Consider the following 17,836-nt stretch of genomic DNA (forward strand, 5'->3'; position numbering starts at 1 on the left):
TTATTCTGAGATTCATTTTTTTACTCATTAATCTAACAAAAATTCAAAAGTTTAATAACAATCTGTTGGAGAGCCTGAGAGGTACTTCACTGAACGTACAAAGTGGTATGACCCCAGGGAGGGCAGCATGGCAGGATCTAGCAAAGTTACTAAATGCATTTACCCTTAATCTGGCATTACCACCCATGGAACTATTACACACTATCGTGTGTGTGTGTGTGTGTGTGTGTGTATTTGTACAAAGACACTCCTGATAGGATGGATAATAAACAACATAATTGGGACTCAAAATACAAAACAAGAGCAAGCGTTTTCATGGCAAGCTTTTTAAAATTGTTTTGATTTTTATAATCATATGATTAAATACAAAGAAAGAAAGAACAAAAGGAAGGAAGGAAGGAGGAAAGAAGGGAAGGAAGAGAAGGGAGGCAGAGCAGGCTCTGGCCAGGTAGCCCAGGTAGCCAGGTTGGTTAGAGGATTGCCCCAATGCCAAAGTTGCAGGTTCAATCCCCAGTCAAGACACATACAAAAATCAACCAATGACGGCATCAGTAAGTGGAACAACAAGTCAATGTTGCTCCCTGCCCCTCCCTCATTTCTCTCTCTCTCTCTCTCAAATGAGTAATTTTTTTTAAAGTTAAAAAAAAAGAAGAAGAAAGAAGAAAGTTTTAAGGCTCTGTTTAACGTCAGCAAACCAAAACCTAGGTGGTGATGGAAATAAGTAGGCATTGCATGAGGCAAACTAAAAAAATGGGGATTTTTCCCCTTTGGGGGGACAAAGGTGATGCTACATATATCTAGTCTATGGAATTATGAACCTATGTGAACAGGAGTGAGTGGAATCCCTTCTTCACAAAAGTAATACGCATAGGTTTTCATGCTCAGTAAAATAATACTTTATTTTTAAGTAACACTTTTCTCACAAAGAACTTAAACACATATAGAACTTATAATTTATAACAACAAAAGTTCAAAATACTTGTAATACTTCTACTAGGGGAGAGAGAGGGAATATGAGGTAGAGAGGAAGGAAGAAGAACAGGGCACTGCGGATCCGGACATGAGCACTGAGCGTGGGGCCAGCAGGGCCGGGGGGCCAGGGAGCGGCCCAGGAGAACGCACCCATTTCCGTGATCTCTGGTTTGAGGATGAAGTTCAGTTTCCCTTGGGGAAGGAAATGGTCAAGATTTCCTCACAAGGAGCACTGCGCCCATCCACAGTGCCTCCTAAATGCACCTTGGGTTCTGCCGTGAGGCAGTCGCAGACGTCCCGTAGCCAGCTGCTCTGAACAGACGGATGGTTGGTGAGCCCACAGCTCTCTAAGGAACCAGACATAAACCAACAGTGATGGGTGAAAAAGAGGGGGAGACGGGGAAGGGTCTTCTTCTCATCTGTGCTGGTGGGATTTCTCAGAGGGTAGATGGAAAACAGGGCTTGATGCACATTCCTTTTACATCAAGTGGTCATTCCAGAGAAAGCGCAGCAACACGTGAACTCCTCCGAGGAGAACTAGGGCAAAATGAGCCAGTGCATCTCTGCCTTCCCATTGAAGATCCTGTTCAAAAAGAGAGAGACAGAGGTTTTTTAAAAAGGCAGTAGAATAATCCAAAGGAGAAATTCAGTATTAATATTAATTCAATTGATGTAAAAAAAAACCAAAAAACAAGCTTCTTGGGCTGCTTTAGGAACTGTATGAGCTAAAGGAGAGTATCATGGTCTGTTTAGTCATTTCCCTGTCCCCTGCACTGCCTTGGGGAGCTTCCCTCTGGATGAGTTTTCCCATCTCAACTTTCAGCAAAGGAGGACCCTTTTGCGGGGGCTGATGATGGCTTCCTCCAGCTTCCCAAGGACACTTCCTTAGTCCTGTCAAAGAAGCAAGGAAGTTCGCTTTGGGGTTGGAAGACCTGAGGAGACTTAGAGGGATAGAGAAGGGAGTGAAGAGGAGTAAATTTGGAGGTGACAAAGAGCACAGCAGTTTTGTGGAGCCATAAGCAAACACCACTGTTTATATGGGAGCATCCAGAGAAGGAGCCTGAGGGTCCATACAAAGGACTCTCCCAGTCCCTGCCCCTCCTCCTACTGTCCATTCCCAACGCAACAGCCCTAGGTGACTGCTGAAATGTGGCTTCTCTGCTCAGCGCTCTCCAGTGGCTCAGCCTCACTCAGAAGAGTCCTTAAGGTGTCCTGAAGGCCCTACCTAATCTGCCGCCAACCCTCCTCTCCACCCATATCTTTTACTACCTCCTCCCTTACTCAGCTTCAGCCACACTGGCCTCCTGGCGGTTCCTCAAACCTGCCGGTCTCCACCGCTTCCCCAGAAATCCCCGACTCCCTCCCATGCCGTGTCAGGTTTTGCTCAGAGGCCACCTTCTCAGTAAAGGCGTCCCTTAAACTCCTCTCCTCAAAACTGCAAATCCTCAACATTCCTCACCCCTTTCCTTGCTTTCTTTTTCTCCAAAATATTTATGACTGTCTGATAAATTACATACTTTATTTACTCATTTATTACTTGTCTCCCTTTTGGAATATAAACTTCATGAGATCAAGGAGTTCTGTCCCTTTTGACCACTGCCACGTCCAGTACCAAAACAGAGCCTGACACACGCCGGGCGCTCAATAAATACTAGTTGAATAAATGAATGAATAATAAATCATTAGCAGCAGGTTAAGGAATTTACACTTTGTCTTGTCAGTAACTGGGAATCACTCAAGGATTTTTTCCCTTTTATAACTGATATCAGTTAGGAAAATTGGATGAATTTCCTTCCAGCAAGGCAGACAAGAAAATGAGCACCGAGTCAGATGCTCGTATATTTAAATCCCAGTTTTGTCACTCAGATGCTGAGTGACCTGGGATGAGTGACCGAATCTCTCTGAACCTAAATTGCTTGTCCTGAAATACCTACATCAGTAATTGATAGGGTTATTGAGAGAATTAAATAAAAGGAAAAGTTCTGTTTTCCTTCTGCCCTCTGAGACTGTTTTCAAAGGGTACCTGGAAGAAATTATTTAATAAACGTTGGTTTCTCTCCCCTCTTCTTAATAAACTAAGAAGTCCCCTATGTGTTACTGTATCAGTCAGTGTCCCAGAGAAAACAGAGAAATTAGGATAATTCAGGCAGGGCCCAATAAAGAGACTGTCTACAAAGGGCATAGGGGGCCACGGGGCTGGTACCATACTCGGGATGGTAACCACAGAGTTGTCCCCACTCCTAGCCCTGCAGGGACAGGAAGGGGGCAGTTTCTGGAACCCAGAAAAAAATAGTCCTTCCTGTAGAGAAAACTTTCAAAGACGCATTTAAGATCCTAAAGGTGATGGGAAGACTATTATAAAACACATTACATATCTAGGAAAATGACATGCCCTGGATTTTAGAAAAATGATGAGGTCCTTGAATCAGAACCCTATATAACTAAATAGCAAAACAGATGTTATTTTGAGAATCAGGCCCATTTGAAAATACAGAATGCTTGCATAAGCGAAGAGAACAAGAAAGCGGATGTGTGGCAGCTCGAGGGCAATTGGTTCAGCAGACAAAACATGACCTGGTGAGCTTTTTGCGAGGGTGGTTCAAGGGCAAAACTAAAAGTTTCTTTAAATATATCAAAAGCAGGAAGAGATCTGGAGAATCAATGTGACCACTTGATTAAACAGAGTTCAGAAGGTGAATAAATGATGACTATACATAAAAACAGTGTACCATGCCAGATTCAAAATTCTTAAATTCAAAAATCTTAATTGTCAAAGTTGCTTGATTTCAGCCATGAAGCAGCAGAGTAAAGCTTTCAGCATTTTAGAGCCAGAGTTAGGGGAAATTTCTAAAATTATTTTTAAAAATATGATGTGGTCTATTTAAAATGTTCTAAAAGGCAATTTTGTGGTACAGGACAAGACATCTTTAAAAGTCTAGGTCAAAGCCAGCTTTATAAAATGCTGCAAGAAAAGGTAGGCAGGCATGAGGATAGACATATAGATCAATGCAGTGGAACTGAGAGTCTAAAAATAAACCCTCACATTTACAGTCCATTGATTTTTGACATGAATGCCAGGGACAGAAGAGTCTTTTCAACAAATGGTACTGGGACAACTGGAAACTCACATGCAAAAGATTGAAGATGGACTTTTAACTCATACCATATGCAAAAATTAACTCCAAATAGATCAAAGATCTAACTTTGAGAGCTGAAACGACAAATCTCTTAGAAGAAAACATAGGTGTAAATCTTCATGACTTTGAATCAGACAATAATTTCTTACATATGACACCAAAAGCACTAGAAACAAAAGAAAAAAATAAATTGAACTTCATCAAATTAAAAACTTTTGTGCTTCAAAGAATACCATCGAGAAAGTGCAAAGCACCTACAGAATGGAAGACAATATTTGCAAATAATGTTTCTCGTAAGGAACTTACACCCAGAATACATAAAGAACTCCTACAACTCAATAATAAAAGACTTTTAAATGGGCAAAGGATCTGAATAAACATTCTCCAAAGACATACACAAATGACCAAGAAGCACATGAAAAGATGCACATTAGCCATCAGGGAAATGCAAATCAGCACTGCAGTGAGATACCTCTTCAAACTCACCAGGCTGGCTATAAAAAGAAAGACTGCCAATAACAAATGTTGACAAAAATGTGGAGAGACTGGAACCTTGTACCCTGCCAGTCGGAATGTAAGTAGGCCAGTCGCTTTGGAAAACAGTCTGGATGCTCCTCCAAAAGTTAAACATAGAGTTCTCATTTAGCACAGTAATTCCACGCCCAGGAATGTACCCAAAAGAACTGAAAACACATTCTAGACAAAAACACGTACCCGTACCCAAATGTTCATAGCAAAGTGGAAACCACCCAAATGTCCATCAACTGATAAGGAAATAAAATGTGAAATATACATACAGCAGAATACTATTGAGCAATAAAAAGAAATGAAGTATTGACATGTGCTACAACATGGATGAACTTTGAAAAACATTATGTTGCCCTGTCCAGTGTGGCTCAGTTTGTTGGGCGACATTCCGCAAAGTGAAAATCGCCAGTTCAATTCCTGGTCAGGGCACATGCCTGGGTTTCAGGTTCCGTCCCCAGTCGGGGAGTGGTCAAGAGGTCATTGATCAATGCTTCTCTCACTCTCTTTCTCCCTCCCTTCCTCTCTCTCTAAAAATAAAATTTTAAAAGAAAAAGTAAAACAGTATGCTAAGTGAAGGAAGCCAGGTGCAAAAGACCACATATTGTATGATTCCACTTACATGGAATGTCCAGAATAGGCAAATCCATAGAGAGGGAAAGTGAGCTGGTGAGGCTGGAGGAAAAATGGGGGGAAATGAGAAGTGACTACAATTGTGTTTGGGGTTTCTTTCTAGGGTGATAAAAATATTATATAATTGATTGTGATGATGGTTGTACAACTCTGTGAATATACTAAAAATCATTAATTGTACACTTAAGTTGGTGATTTGTATGGTACGTAAATTTTATTTCTCAATGAAGTCATTTTTTGAAAAAGAAAGAAAAGCTGATACCATTCGGTGTTGATTTACTCAGCTGCAGAGATAAATTTAAGACTTAGAAGTAAATTACAACTTTAGAAGATAAAGGAAGGAAAGAAAAGGAGGCAAAATGGAAAAGGAGGTTATGCAGAGCAGCAACCTTTTGATCAGGTTGAGTCAAACAGAAAGCAGGTGGTCGTGATTTGTCCTACTCTGGTCCCTCCTTTTCAGAGAAAAATATTAGCAGGACACATAAATATTCAAAATTAGCTGATGAAGAAACAGGAAAGTTGAACTACAGAATTTCCTGGAATGAAAAGTGAAAACTTTCCTATATAAGAAATTGTAGTCAAAAGGGAAGGGAGGCGATGAATACCATGAGTATATTGCAAGAAATGATACACGGTAAAGAGATATTCAACTCCAAATATTGAAAGGGCAAAGACCAAAAACAAATAAAAAATTTGTTTGGTTTAGCTAACATATATTGATCATTTTCTGTGGGGCAGGCTCTGTACTAAGTGATTTACATAGGTTCTCTCATTGAATTTTCGTAACAGCCATGTAAGGTAGGTACTGTCACTATCTCCAAGTTACACATGAGAGCCAGGGAGGTTAAGTGACTTGCTCAAGTCCACACAGTAAAGAGTGGGGAGTCAGACTTTGGATCCAGTGCTGGGACCCTAAAGCCAGCACATTTAACCCCTTACAATGCGGTTGAAGATTCAGTGAGCAGCAAGTCCCTTGTGTAAGGGACTGTCTGCTATGTGTTTGGAGCTTCTGGTGTAGCACTCAGATGTGGTTGTCCATTGAGGTCAGGGAGTAAGGCTTTCAGGTGAAGTCTCTGAAAGGGGTCCTGTACAGAAAAGTTATAGAGGTAGGAAGGCACACCCACCTCTCTCTGGGCCTCAGGCTCTCGGGGTGGCCCCCCAGGAGAAAAGAGAGTCAAAGAGTCGACAGCATTGGAGTGGTGTGTGTGTTTTGGAACCAGCGGACACGGGTTCAGGTCCTAATTCCGCAACCTACCAGCTGTGTAACTTAGAAGTTACTTTACTTCTCCGAGTCATTAATTTCCTCATTTGAAATGTGAGAATAGTAATAGTCCCAGCTTCATTGGTGGTTGTAATTAAATAAAAACAATGCAAGTGAACCCCTTAGCATGGCCTCTAGCAAACAGCAAGCCCTCAGTAAGCACTAGCTATTATAACATAGCTTTAGCTTATCCTCCAAATAGAGTTGGGCAGGGAGCAAGGTCATTATCGATCCTGTGAGCCCCGAGGGAAAGCAATACTGTATAATCCAAATCCTTATCTCAAGCTTCAGTGTCTCCTCTAACTCCAGTTTGGTTCTTACAACTCAACCTCACAACGTCTCAATCTGTGTCTAATAGGAACTTCAGACTCAACGGAACTCTGTATTTCCCTCCAAATCTGTCCTTCACTTTTCCCCATCTCAGTAAATAACACTACCACCCATTCAGATGCTCAAGCCAAAACCACTGAGGTAATTTACTCTTTTTCTTTCACTCCATACATCCAATTCATTAGCCGATCCTGCAGGCGCTACTTTTAAAATTCATCCTGAACCTGGTCATTTCTTACCACCTCCACTGCTATGGCTGGTCTCAGCCTTTGGGAGGTTCTCCTCTGCGTCTCCAGCCCCCGCATACAGCCTATTCTCTGCACCACACCAGTCTCCACCCTAAATGTAAATCAGCTTCTGACACTCTCCTGCTCCAGAAGTTTCCTTACATTTAGCATAAAACCCAAACACCTACCACCGCCTCTAAGACGAAGGCCAACTCCCAGACCTTACCTCACTCCAGCCACTCTGGCCTCCTCGTTGTTCCTTGAGCCTGGTCCTGTAACAAGGGTTTTGTGCCCACTGTTCCCTCTGTCTGGGACACGTCCCCCCCTCGAATTCCCATGCCTTGCTCCCTCAGTTCCAATGTCTGCTCAAGAGATATCACCCTCTCTGGTTACCCCTCTAAAATCCATCTCCAGCACTCAGTAGCTTCTAACACCTGCTTTGAGTCGGCATCCTGCCTGACCAGACTGTTTATCAGTCCGTCCGCTGTGTTGTCTGTCTCCCTCCTCGACTTTGACATCTGCAAGAGTAGCCTCATCGTCCACCCTGCTCTCTGCTCCAGCACCAATGCCTGGAACTGAGCCTGGCGTAGAGCAGGTGTTTAATAAGTATTGTTTCAATAAAATTGTTCTATGGAATGTTTTATTTGACTGTGTATTTATTTCATCTTTGTTTCCTTCTTGCTTTTAGTAGTGTTGTTGGGACCTGCCATTCATATTTTGTCTCAGGGAATGTTTTATTTCAGAGAAAGGATGCCTATTGTCCACATTTGGACCAGAACGTGAAAGAACACAAGGCTCTCCCTGAAGCCAGCATGGTGGCTGCAGCAGTGATGAGCAAGAAGTCATCAGAGGACAGGCAAATTTACAGTCAAGAAGGTAGGCAGAGGGGCAGCCACCCCTCCCGTAACCGAGCCACACGTGACCCTTCTCTCTCTGCTGCCAACTACAGGTTGCTGAGGAAACTTAAGTTGGCTGCGGATTTCATCACCCCTAACATTTCAAGCAGTAAGCATTATTCTTTCCTGTTTCCCTTGTTATCTCTTATCATAATCAGGAGAAACTAAGAGATCGATGGGAGTGGGCTTAAGTCATACCTCTGGGTCGGTTCTGGAGGATTACTACAATCTAAGGCACAGGCTGTCCTCCTTAACTGAGCATTCAGTCCACCCAGGGAGCTTTTAAAATGTCTGATGCCCAGACCACACCTCATGCCAATTAAATCAGAATCTCTCAAGGTGGGGCCCAGGCATCTGTAATTCTTAAAATTCCACAGATAATTCTAATAGGCATCCCAGCTTATAGGTGTGGAGCAAAGTCTCTCACACTTTAATGTGCACTCAAATCCTCTGGGGTGTGTGTACAAAAGTACAATAGATTGTGATTCCAGTGTTGTGGGCAGGCATTCTGCACATCTGACCAGCTGCTATGTGATGCTGAGGCTCCGTGCACATGGACCGCAGTTTGAGAGGCAAGTGTGAGGTCAAATAGTGACCTTGAGTCAGGTTCACAATTTTCAGAGCTAATGTTTGGTAATCCAGACATTATTAATCCATGTGCTCTGCTAATTCCTGGGCATCCCAGCCACTTGGCAGCCATTGTTCTGTCTGCTCTTCCTCCTGCCTGCCAGGCCCTTGCTGGAGAAACAGAGGTCTCACCTCTCGAACCATCCTATGGTCAATGCTGTCTCCAATGTTTTTCAGCTGCATGGCCAACTTGTGGATTATCTCCTCCTGGTGATGGTTCTGGCTGATACTGTTTTCCTTGGGCTGAGAAGGAGAGTTGTGATCTGCGTTAAGAGAAAAGAGTTCAAGAGAGATACTCCATCACCTATCTGTGAAGCTACTCACCACTAGTTACTACAATCTGTCTTAGATATGAGATGAAAACCCATCATCATAATGATTATCAAAAAACAAAGCCTTTCTTTGGAATAGATCAGTTCTGTTCAACAGAAATATAATTCAAGCTATGTACTAATTTTTAATATTCTAGTAGTAAAATCAGATAAAATTAATTAGTAATACATTTTACTTATGCCAACATATCCCAAGTATTATCATTGCAACATAAAATCAACATAAAATTATAAATGATATGGTTTTTATTCCTTTTATTATAACTAAGTCTTCAAAATCTAATGTTAAGTTAGTCTTATGACACATCTCAATTCAGAAGATAACTTTTCATTGGAAAACCTTGATCTGTATTTAGATTTCACAAAGTTCATATTTTAAAAAGTACATTCATATGTTCAAGTTGTTCAAAACATATCTGAAAGCTTTCCAACAATTAAACCAAGCATCAGTTTTTAAAGTTAATTAAAAGTAAATAAGACTTAAAGTTTTGCTCTTTAATTGCACTGGCAGCATTTCAAGTGCTCAAAAACCAAATGTGATTAGTAGTCATTGTGTGGGATAGGTCTGGATCTCTGCAGCTTTTTAAAATAGATTTTTCTATTTTTTTAACCCACTATTCTTAAGTGAGTTCTTCCAAATGCTATTTGCTTCCAGCAACCAGTGTGTACTTTTAAGCAACTCTGTAAGTAAACTACTGTGCTGGGTGCTCTGGGGAACTTATAAAAAATAAAAAGACAAGGTTTCTGTCAAGTTGCTCACAGCACACTGGTTAGAGATGAAATAATTCCCAAGTGCATTAGGAATTCAGAGAAGGAAATAAGTTCGGGCTAAAGTAGACACATAGATGGCTTCATAAATACAGCAAGTTTTGCTTTGAACCTATTTTGCTCCAATAAAATTTGAGGACTTCGGTTTTTCAGGTTTTGTGCTGAGAAAAGAAGACTTGTCTTCAAAGAAGCTAGTAGAAGAGAGAGACAAACTACAGTTCAACATGTTATAGTAAGGGCAGGGCCTGCACAGAGGTCAGGGGAGGCATCCCAGTGGAGGTGATGTTGCAATTCAGTCTTGAAGGATGAAGGATAAATAAGAATTAGCCAGGAGAGGAAGACTGAGATGGGGCCAGAGCCAGCTGGGAGGGGGTGGCAAATAGAACATCCAGGCAGAAGGTTCACATGAGCAAAGACATGAGGTGAAAGAGAGGTTTTGTGTACAAACTCGGAGTGGTGCTATTGTCGAAAAGCAGGGAGTAATAGGAAGGCTCATAGAGCAGGCAAGAGCAAAATCATGAAGGCACAGTAAGAGTCCTGGGCGTTATCCAATAGAGCAAGAGACCCAGTGAAGGATGTTAAGAAGGAAATGATATGATCAGGTTGGCTTTCTGGCTATTTCCTTCTGGGATCAGAGTGGAGAATGGTTAAGACAGGCAGGGAAGGCATTTAGAAACTACTATGAAGTCCTGAGGAGGGATGATAAGGAGTTGCCTACCAATAATTAACACGCTTACCACATGCCAGGTCATACATGCATTATTTCACTGAGTACTCCCTCACAATGATCCCCATGAGGTCATTTTACCCCCCATATTACAGATGAGAGAGCTGTGGTGTAGAGAGTACTTTTCAATCTTGGCTCCACCTTAGAATCCCTGGTGGGGTTTGGAGGGATGCTTTTAAAACTCCCAATGCACAAGTCTCACTCCATTCCAAAGAAATTATTTTCCTGGGAGTTGGACCAAGTATCAGTACTTTTTTTTCTAAAGCTCCCCAAGTGGTTCCCATTTGCAGCCAAGTTGAAAGACAGCGGTTTATAAAATGGTTGAGTGCCTTGCCTAGAGGTTAAAAGTCAATGAGTCTGAGAGGCAGGATATAAACCCAGGTCTGAACTAAAGCTGTACTAACAGGGGTGGAATGGTGAGGACAGATTCTATAAATAGTTAGGAAGCAGAATATTCTGGAATTTGGTAATAGATTAGACAAGAAAGGCGAGGGAAAGGGAAACTCCTACTTTTCCAGCCCTGCAGACTGGAAGGGTGATGGCACCATCAGACTGTACAGAGAACAGGGGTCAGGGAAGGGCAGGCATGGAAGGCAGAGGAGGTGGGTAGAAAGAGAAAAAACAAAATTTGAGTTCATTCATAAATTTAAGGTACCTGTAGGACATCTTAGCAGGCATCTGGATAATATTTGAAGCTCAGATGTCAGAAATTAAAGATTGAAAAGTCTTTGTTCATTTGTTCACTTAATAAAAATGCAGGAAAGTGGATGAGATATTTCAGTTTGTTTAGCTGAAGACAGAACCTCTGGATAAGACCAACTGGAAACAAGGTAGGCAAAGGAACAAACGCCCACAAAAATGACTGAGAAAGAATAGTCAGAGATGAAAGTGGAATCAGGAAAAATAGTGTTTCTAATCATCTTTCAAATCTTGTTGAAAATTTTCTTCTAAAATGTATAATAGTAGTGGACATTGTTACTTGGTTAACTATAGTATAAAGAATATAACTCTGTGTGTGTGTGTGTGCGCGCGCTGCTGCTGCTGCTGCTGCTGCTGCTGCTGCTGCCGCCGCTGCCCCAGAATCCTGAAACACAGCTTGGGATCCTTGCATTGAAGTTGCCAGTGATTGTCTGACTTAACCATACCACTTTCCAGGAGAACCTGACCTGTTGCCTAAGTAATCAGGTTCTTTCATACATGGCCCCACCCAACCCCAGGCCAGAGTTGAATGGATAAGAGATGGTTACCTGACCCAAGAACCAATAATCCTTTGGCTGACCGGGTACTCAGAACCTAGAGCCAAGAGGGAACAGGATCCCTTCCTCTCTGTTCAAGGCCAGCTTCCTCGCAGTTCAATGAGACTCGGGAAACTGAGAGAAGAGTTGACAGTGGGACTAGGAATGCCATAGAATTATGTTGGGCTCAGAATAAGTCAAAGTCACTTGCAAGTGAAAATTATGAAGGGGAAGGAAACAGTTAAAGGTGCGGCAGGGGAAGCTGGCTGATAGAGGAGAACCTAGCAGACACTCAGGAAGACTCAAAAAAAAAAAAAAAGAAAGAAAGAAAACAATTCCTAACTTCCTCACAGCAGCCTCAGAACCTAAACTCTCCACGTTCAGTTCTTTTTCATAAGCATCCTAACCAGAAACCACAGTTTTCTAGAGTTAACTAGAATAGGTTTCTCTTCCCTGCAACCAAACAAATAACCATAAATGCTACATTAATGCCCTTTGTCCAGAACTCTCCAATGTCAATAAATTGTGTAGGAGATTGTGCTAGCTATAAATCAACTTCAGGGCAGAGTCTGAAAGTGAAATTAAAAAATTAAATTCTGTCCTCAATGCTGTGGCTCAGTGGATTGGGCATCATCCTACAAACTGAAAGGCTGCAGGTTGAATTCCCAGTCAGGACATATGCCTGGGTTGCGGACCAGGTTTACAGTTGCAGACATGAGAGAGGCAACCGATTGATGTTTCTCCCACTCATCAATGTTTCTCTCCCTCTTTTTCTCCCTCCTTTCCCCTCTCTTGAAAAAATTAAAATGAAATAAGACCCTGGCTGGTGTTGCTCAGAGGACTGAGGGCCGGCCTGCAAACCAAATGGTCGCAGGTTCGATTCTCAGTTAGGGCACATGCCTGGGTTGTGGGCCAGGTCCCCGGTTGAGGGCATGTTATAAGCAACCACACATTGATATTTTTCTCCCTCTCTTTCTCCTGCCCTTTCCCTCTCTCTAAAAGTAAATAAATAAAATCTTTTTAAAAATAAATAAATAAAGTCTATAAAAAAATGAAGTTCCTGATACTAGTGTCTTGTATTTTTTATTATGGTTATTAATCCATTCCTAATAGAAGTTGAATGCAAAATGGATTGAGCTCTGCTGTACTCAACCTATACATGGAATTACTTGCTGGCTACAGAGCTGGTGTACCTGTCCTGCAGACATTTATACAATAAAATGCCATATTTTGCCATGTACAATGTGAACCCACATTTTTGGGCATTACACATGGCATTAGTATATCCATGGTATGTAATCATTATAACCATGTATAATGTGCATCCTATTTTTCCCTCAAAAATTTGAGCAAAAAAGTGCACATTATACATGGCAAAATGTGGTAGCTATGTCACCATATTATAAGATAATAGGAAAGAAATCATTAAATCAAAGTTCTAAAGTGATAATATATTGAAGTGAGAAGTCATGTGGTAAGATCATTAAAATGAGTGAAATTAAAAAAAAAGCAAAACTCTGTATTATTTTCCAAGCATTGAATTTTTAATATCCCAAGGAAAAAAGTATCTCACTTTATGCTGGAAAGTTGTATGAATGTGTAGAGTTCTGAAAATCCAACCATAATCTAAATGGCCTGGTGAAGAAGTTGGGAAATAATCTCACACTTAATCTTTTTGTAAGAATAATTCCTCAATGCATTGGAACTTTTAAAAATATTGCTGTACATTGAGAATCCTAACGTTGACCAGTTGTCCCTTCAGTTACATTTACGGGAAACGTTTTAGCAAACATGCACTTAAGGTTTTATAAGTGCTTTTCCATTGCCAGCTATAATGTGAATGTTTTATTTTCTCACATGGTGGTCATCCTTTTAGAATCTTGATTGCGTTCACTAAAAGTAAAGGTCTAGAGACTTCTGGTTCAACACTAAGCACAAGCATTGGCCTCTCCCTTTCTTCTATTCCCTCCAAAACCCCACCAAATAGTAAAGTATAAAAAAAGAGTAAAACCTCAACAATGCAGAGAATGGAAAGCAAGGTCAACAGCACATGAGAAATCTGTATATGTTTGTGAAAGGCAGAAAGGAGATGAGACAAGACATGAACAAATGAGCCAGGCAGAGAATCTCCCACTGAGGCCAGAAGCCCATCTACCCACTAAGACCCCGAGGCTGGGAGCGGCAGACACGCCACTGACGGGAGGTCTGAGGGGGGATCGACTGCACCACTTGGTGCCCCTGACACCCCAGCCCGCTTCACCCAGCACAGGTATCAGGCAATCGATGAATCAATCAACAAAACCCAGACCACTCTTCTCTAATGAAAGAGAACAAATCTTACGAAGGAAGCTAAAGCTTCTTTATGAATGCTGGTGCCTCAGATTACAAATCTGTTTGTTCTGGTATTTGAGGAATCTGGGGCCAGGAAACTAGCTCTCTAATTTACCTCCCAAAGCCTGCCCGGGAGCTCACAGCGCCCTGTGCTCCAGGTGCTCTACTTGAGTCCCTGCTCGCCAGGGAGCCCTGGACAGGCAGTTAGGCACAGAGGTCGAATTCTGAAGCCACATCACTTTAGTTCAAATGTAAAATCCACCACAAATAAAACTATGTAACCTGGGGCAAGTTATTTAATCTCTCTATGCTTCAGTTTTCAACTGAATAGTAAGTTTTCAACTGAATGTAAAATATGAATAGTAAGGTATTATTTCACCTTCGATAGTTTAATATTGATGAATATTAAACTTAATGAAATACCATAGTGATGACCTCATATAGGGGTAGTCGAGATGATTGAGTTAGTATATTTAACCTGTACAGGACAGAGCCTGGAACGTGGATAAAGAGTTCATAAATGTTACCCATTGCACCACCCAGAAAAACAGTCAGTCCTGCTCACACAACAGCAGCCACACACCCTGCCAGCTACCCTGTCCATATTTCTTTAGAATAACAAAGTATCACCAGGCAATTGATAAGAACCACAGAATAAGACATAGCAGATAAACAAATAAACAGTAATCCAAAAAAAACAGACATAATACAGGGAACAGAAGAGAATGTATGCAAATTCTAATGTATATATTTAGAGAGATTTAAGAAAATATCACACCCATGAAACAAGAGAGAATGCTCTGAGAAAAAGAATAATCTTAGAATAAATTCTTTGAAATTTAAGAAATCTAATTTCCAAAATTAAAAATACTACTGATAAAAAAATACTACTGATGTTCTGAAAAACTAAAGTCAAGGAAATCACTCAGAAAAAATATCAGAAGTTGAAAAATATGAGCGGAAAGACAATGATATAGAGTACCAATATGGAAAAAGCAGTGTCTGACTAATGGGCATCCCAGGAAGAAAGAAAGAGAGGAAATTATCAGAACAAACTGTCTAAGACGGCTTCCCAGAGCTAAAGGACAGCAAACTTCAGATTAGAAAGCTGCACAAAGGAAGAAGAAGAGTAGAAGGGAGGAGGGGAAGGGCGAAAGGTGGGAAAGGGGATGGGTGGGGAGGAGGAGGAAGAGGAAGAAGGAAGGAAAGGAGAAAGAAAGGAAAGAAAAAGCCCCATCAAAATCTCAGGACAACAAATGGGGAAGTGAAATATTCACCTGTAGAACATACTGAAATTTCAAAACACCAAGCATAAGGAGATGCTAAAAATCTCCAAAGAACAACACAGATTAGTGGGAGGCTGACTTCCCATCAATGATGGATACTAGAAGATAGTAAAATAATTAATACCTTCTAAAAAAAACTATTTTCAGAATAGAATTCTATGCCTACCTAAACGCTCAATAACATGTAAGATGTGAATAAAGGCATTTGCAGATATGCAGGGAGAGGGAGATTTTTCTCCCGCACAATATCTTAGGAAGTCTCTTGAGGAAGCACATTCCAGTAAAAAAGAGTAAACAACAGAGTATAAACCAAGAAAAAAGACAGAAGACTTAGCAAAAAGTGGATCCAAACCACATGAAGGCAAGTCCCAGGATGATGATGGTGCAACAGACCTAGAAGAGTAACTAGACTGGAGCGAGACAACAGCTGTAGATGGGAAGCCCCCAGCGGATAGGGAGATTTGACAGAAGAGATAGCACAGCTGAAAATTTGGGGAAACTACAAAACATGCAGGGGAGGGGAGAAAAGGCAATGAGAAAGTCCAGAAAACAGTAAAATGTCATACAGGAAGTTTATGGTCCATATGTGAAGCAAATTAAAATGTGGCTTAAGTTTAAATAGAAGGAATGTTTTATGGTTTTTACTAAAATGATATTCTTCTGTGTTAAACTTTGCAGTACTTTAACTATATGACTAGGAATAATTTTAAGCAATCACAGCTTAAATCCTTGTATCATTATTGGGAGATAATTATTCTCAGAGACTACATGTACATTCCAGTACATATAGTCTTTTTTTTAAAAAATTGATTAGAAAGGGAGAGAGAGAGACAAACACACAAAAAGAAACATCAATTTGTTGTTCCACTTATTTATGCATTCATTGGTTGATCCTTGTATGTGCCCTGACTAGGGATCGAGCCTGCAACTTTGGTGTATCAGGGTGATGCTCTAAAAAACTGAGCTACCTAGCCAGGGCCATACAGTCTTTCTTTCTGGTAGCCACTGCCTCTAAATCCCAGAGCATTTAAGAGAGTTTGCACAACCTTTTATTTTTGGAATGCTAATACAACAGGTGGACAAAAATGAGGATGAGGGTGCTAGAAGTCTTGGCCTGTCCACGTCCTGGACCATCCTCTTCCAGATTAAAAAACAAATGCCTCCCTTTCTCAGAGACAAGTAAAAATAAAATAAAATAAAACAAAATAAAATAAAGAAAAGAACAAAACTCAAGGCTTCATCTCAGAGTCATGTAACCTCTTCTTTTAGTTGAGGAAAGTGGCTTCTTTTAGGAGGTCTTTAGGGTATTCGCTAGTGCTTTAAATGGAATCAATTTGATTATTTAAATATTTTAAATACAAAATCAACAGTAGTTGCTTCATCTCAAAGGTCATGCCCCTCTCATAGTCAATCAAGCATGTTACAGTTGAATGTTCAATTCCTAACAATACTTAATCAGAATAACAATTTCAAAGTAATTTGATTAAACTTAGCAGAACTACTAATCAATTTCAGAAAGACTCAAAATCTTTGACAAATTGATCCTTTAGAAAAGATTGCTGGTATCACCCAGGATTGAAGTATAACAAAAGAGAATGCAGTAAAGATAAAAGAAAGTTTGCAGGACAGTAAGGTGTGAATTTGAGCTACCAGACTAGATTTAGCATCAGAAGTATAGACTCCTCTTCTAAGAGGTATCCTGATGAAGGACTGAGAGAGAAAGGCAGTAAGTAGCAAGAAGAGGAGGTGTGTTGAAGGAATTTTCTAAGTTGAGAGTCTTGAGCAGGTTCATAGTTTGATGAGGGATATTAGGAATAATGGAAAGTAGACAATAGTGTAGGTCAAATTGTTGGGGCAAAGTCTCAGAGGTTTACGAGGAACAAGAATGAAAACACCTGGAAGGATGAGCTTTGACAGGAAGGGCGTCTCCCCCTTCCCTTGAGACAGAATAGAAAGAGATAAGTTGTGATGCTCACATAAGGAATTCTGGAGCAAAGGGAAAGAAGATTCAGGTGCTTGTCCATGAAGCTATCAACTTCATACATCGAGCAGAAAATGAGGGCATCTGCTGAGACAGAGAGGGATGCTGAAGTGGTTGAAATTAGTCACTAACAAAAATGGAAAAAAAAGAAAGCTGATCAGAGTTATACAACAGGAGCTGATGACAACAATCATCCCCTCAAAAAAAAAAAAAAAGAGAGAGAGAAAATGTATTTGACCTTGATGTGCATTCTCTTTCCAGCTGGCAAGGGTCCTAAACCTGTACCAAAAGAAAAGACAAATGCATCCTATCTTCCCACATGGGAGGTTCAAGACTTGGCTCCCAGTTTCTGATTTTCTTTTCTTAGTCAGGTTATTTAGCTTCTTTGTGTCTTGGTTTCCTCAGTTGTTAAAAGGGAATTTACTACTATAATGAATATTAAACAATAATGTCCATAAAATGCCTGGTATACAAAAAGCCCTACATTATATGTCTTAGTTACTACTACTGGACTTGGTGTTAGAAAATATTTACATAGATACCATAATGTAAACCAGGGTTATTGGTT

At 40.7% G+C, this 17,836-nt stretch overlaps 1 protein-coding gene across 2 annotated transcripts in view; it reads right to left on the bottom strand.

The window, feature by feature from the left end:
- Nucleotides 1–1,141: 1,141 nt before the first annotated feature.
- PXT1 (peroxisomal testis enriched protein 1) overlaps nt 1,142–17,836 on the bottom strand; it is a 41,221-nt gene continuing 24,526 nt past the window's right edge. The window contains exons 3-4 of one of the 2 annotated variants that reach the window (XM_054568723.1): nt 8,741–8,871; nt 1,142–1,555 (exon numbers count right to left, since the gene is read on the bottom strand). In XM_054568723.1, the coding sequence (XP_054424698.1) occupies nt 1,451–1,555; nt 8,741–8,871 (236 nt within the window). In that variant the 3' untranslated portion in view covers nt 1,142–1,450. Of the gene's footprint in view, nt 1,556–8,505; nt 8,872–17,836 lie in introns of those variants that run through there. The other variant, XM_054568722.1, reaches the window with a different exon arrangement.

This window comes from Pteronotus mesoamericanus, unplaced genomic scaffold (assembly GCF_021234165.1).
Source record: "Pteronotus mesoamericanus isolate MK-2021 breed Mesoamerican mustached bat unplaced genomic scaffold, CSHL_Meso_final contig_20, whole genome shotgun sequence".
Taxonomy (NCBI): Eukaryota; Metazoa; Chordata; class Mammalia; order Chiroptera; family Mormoopidae; genus Pteronotus; species Pteronotus mesoamericanus.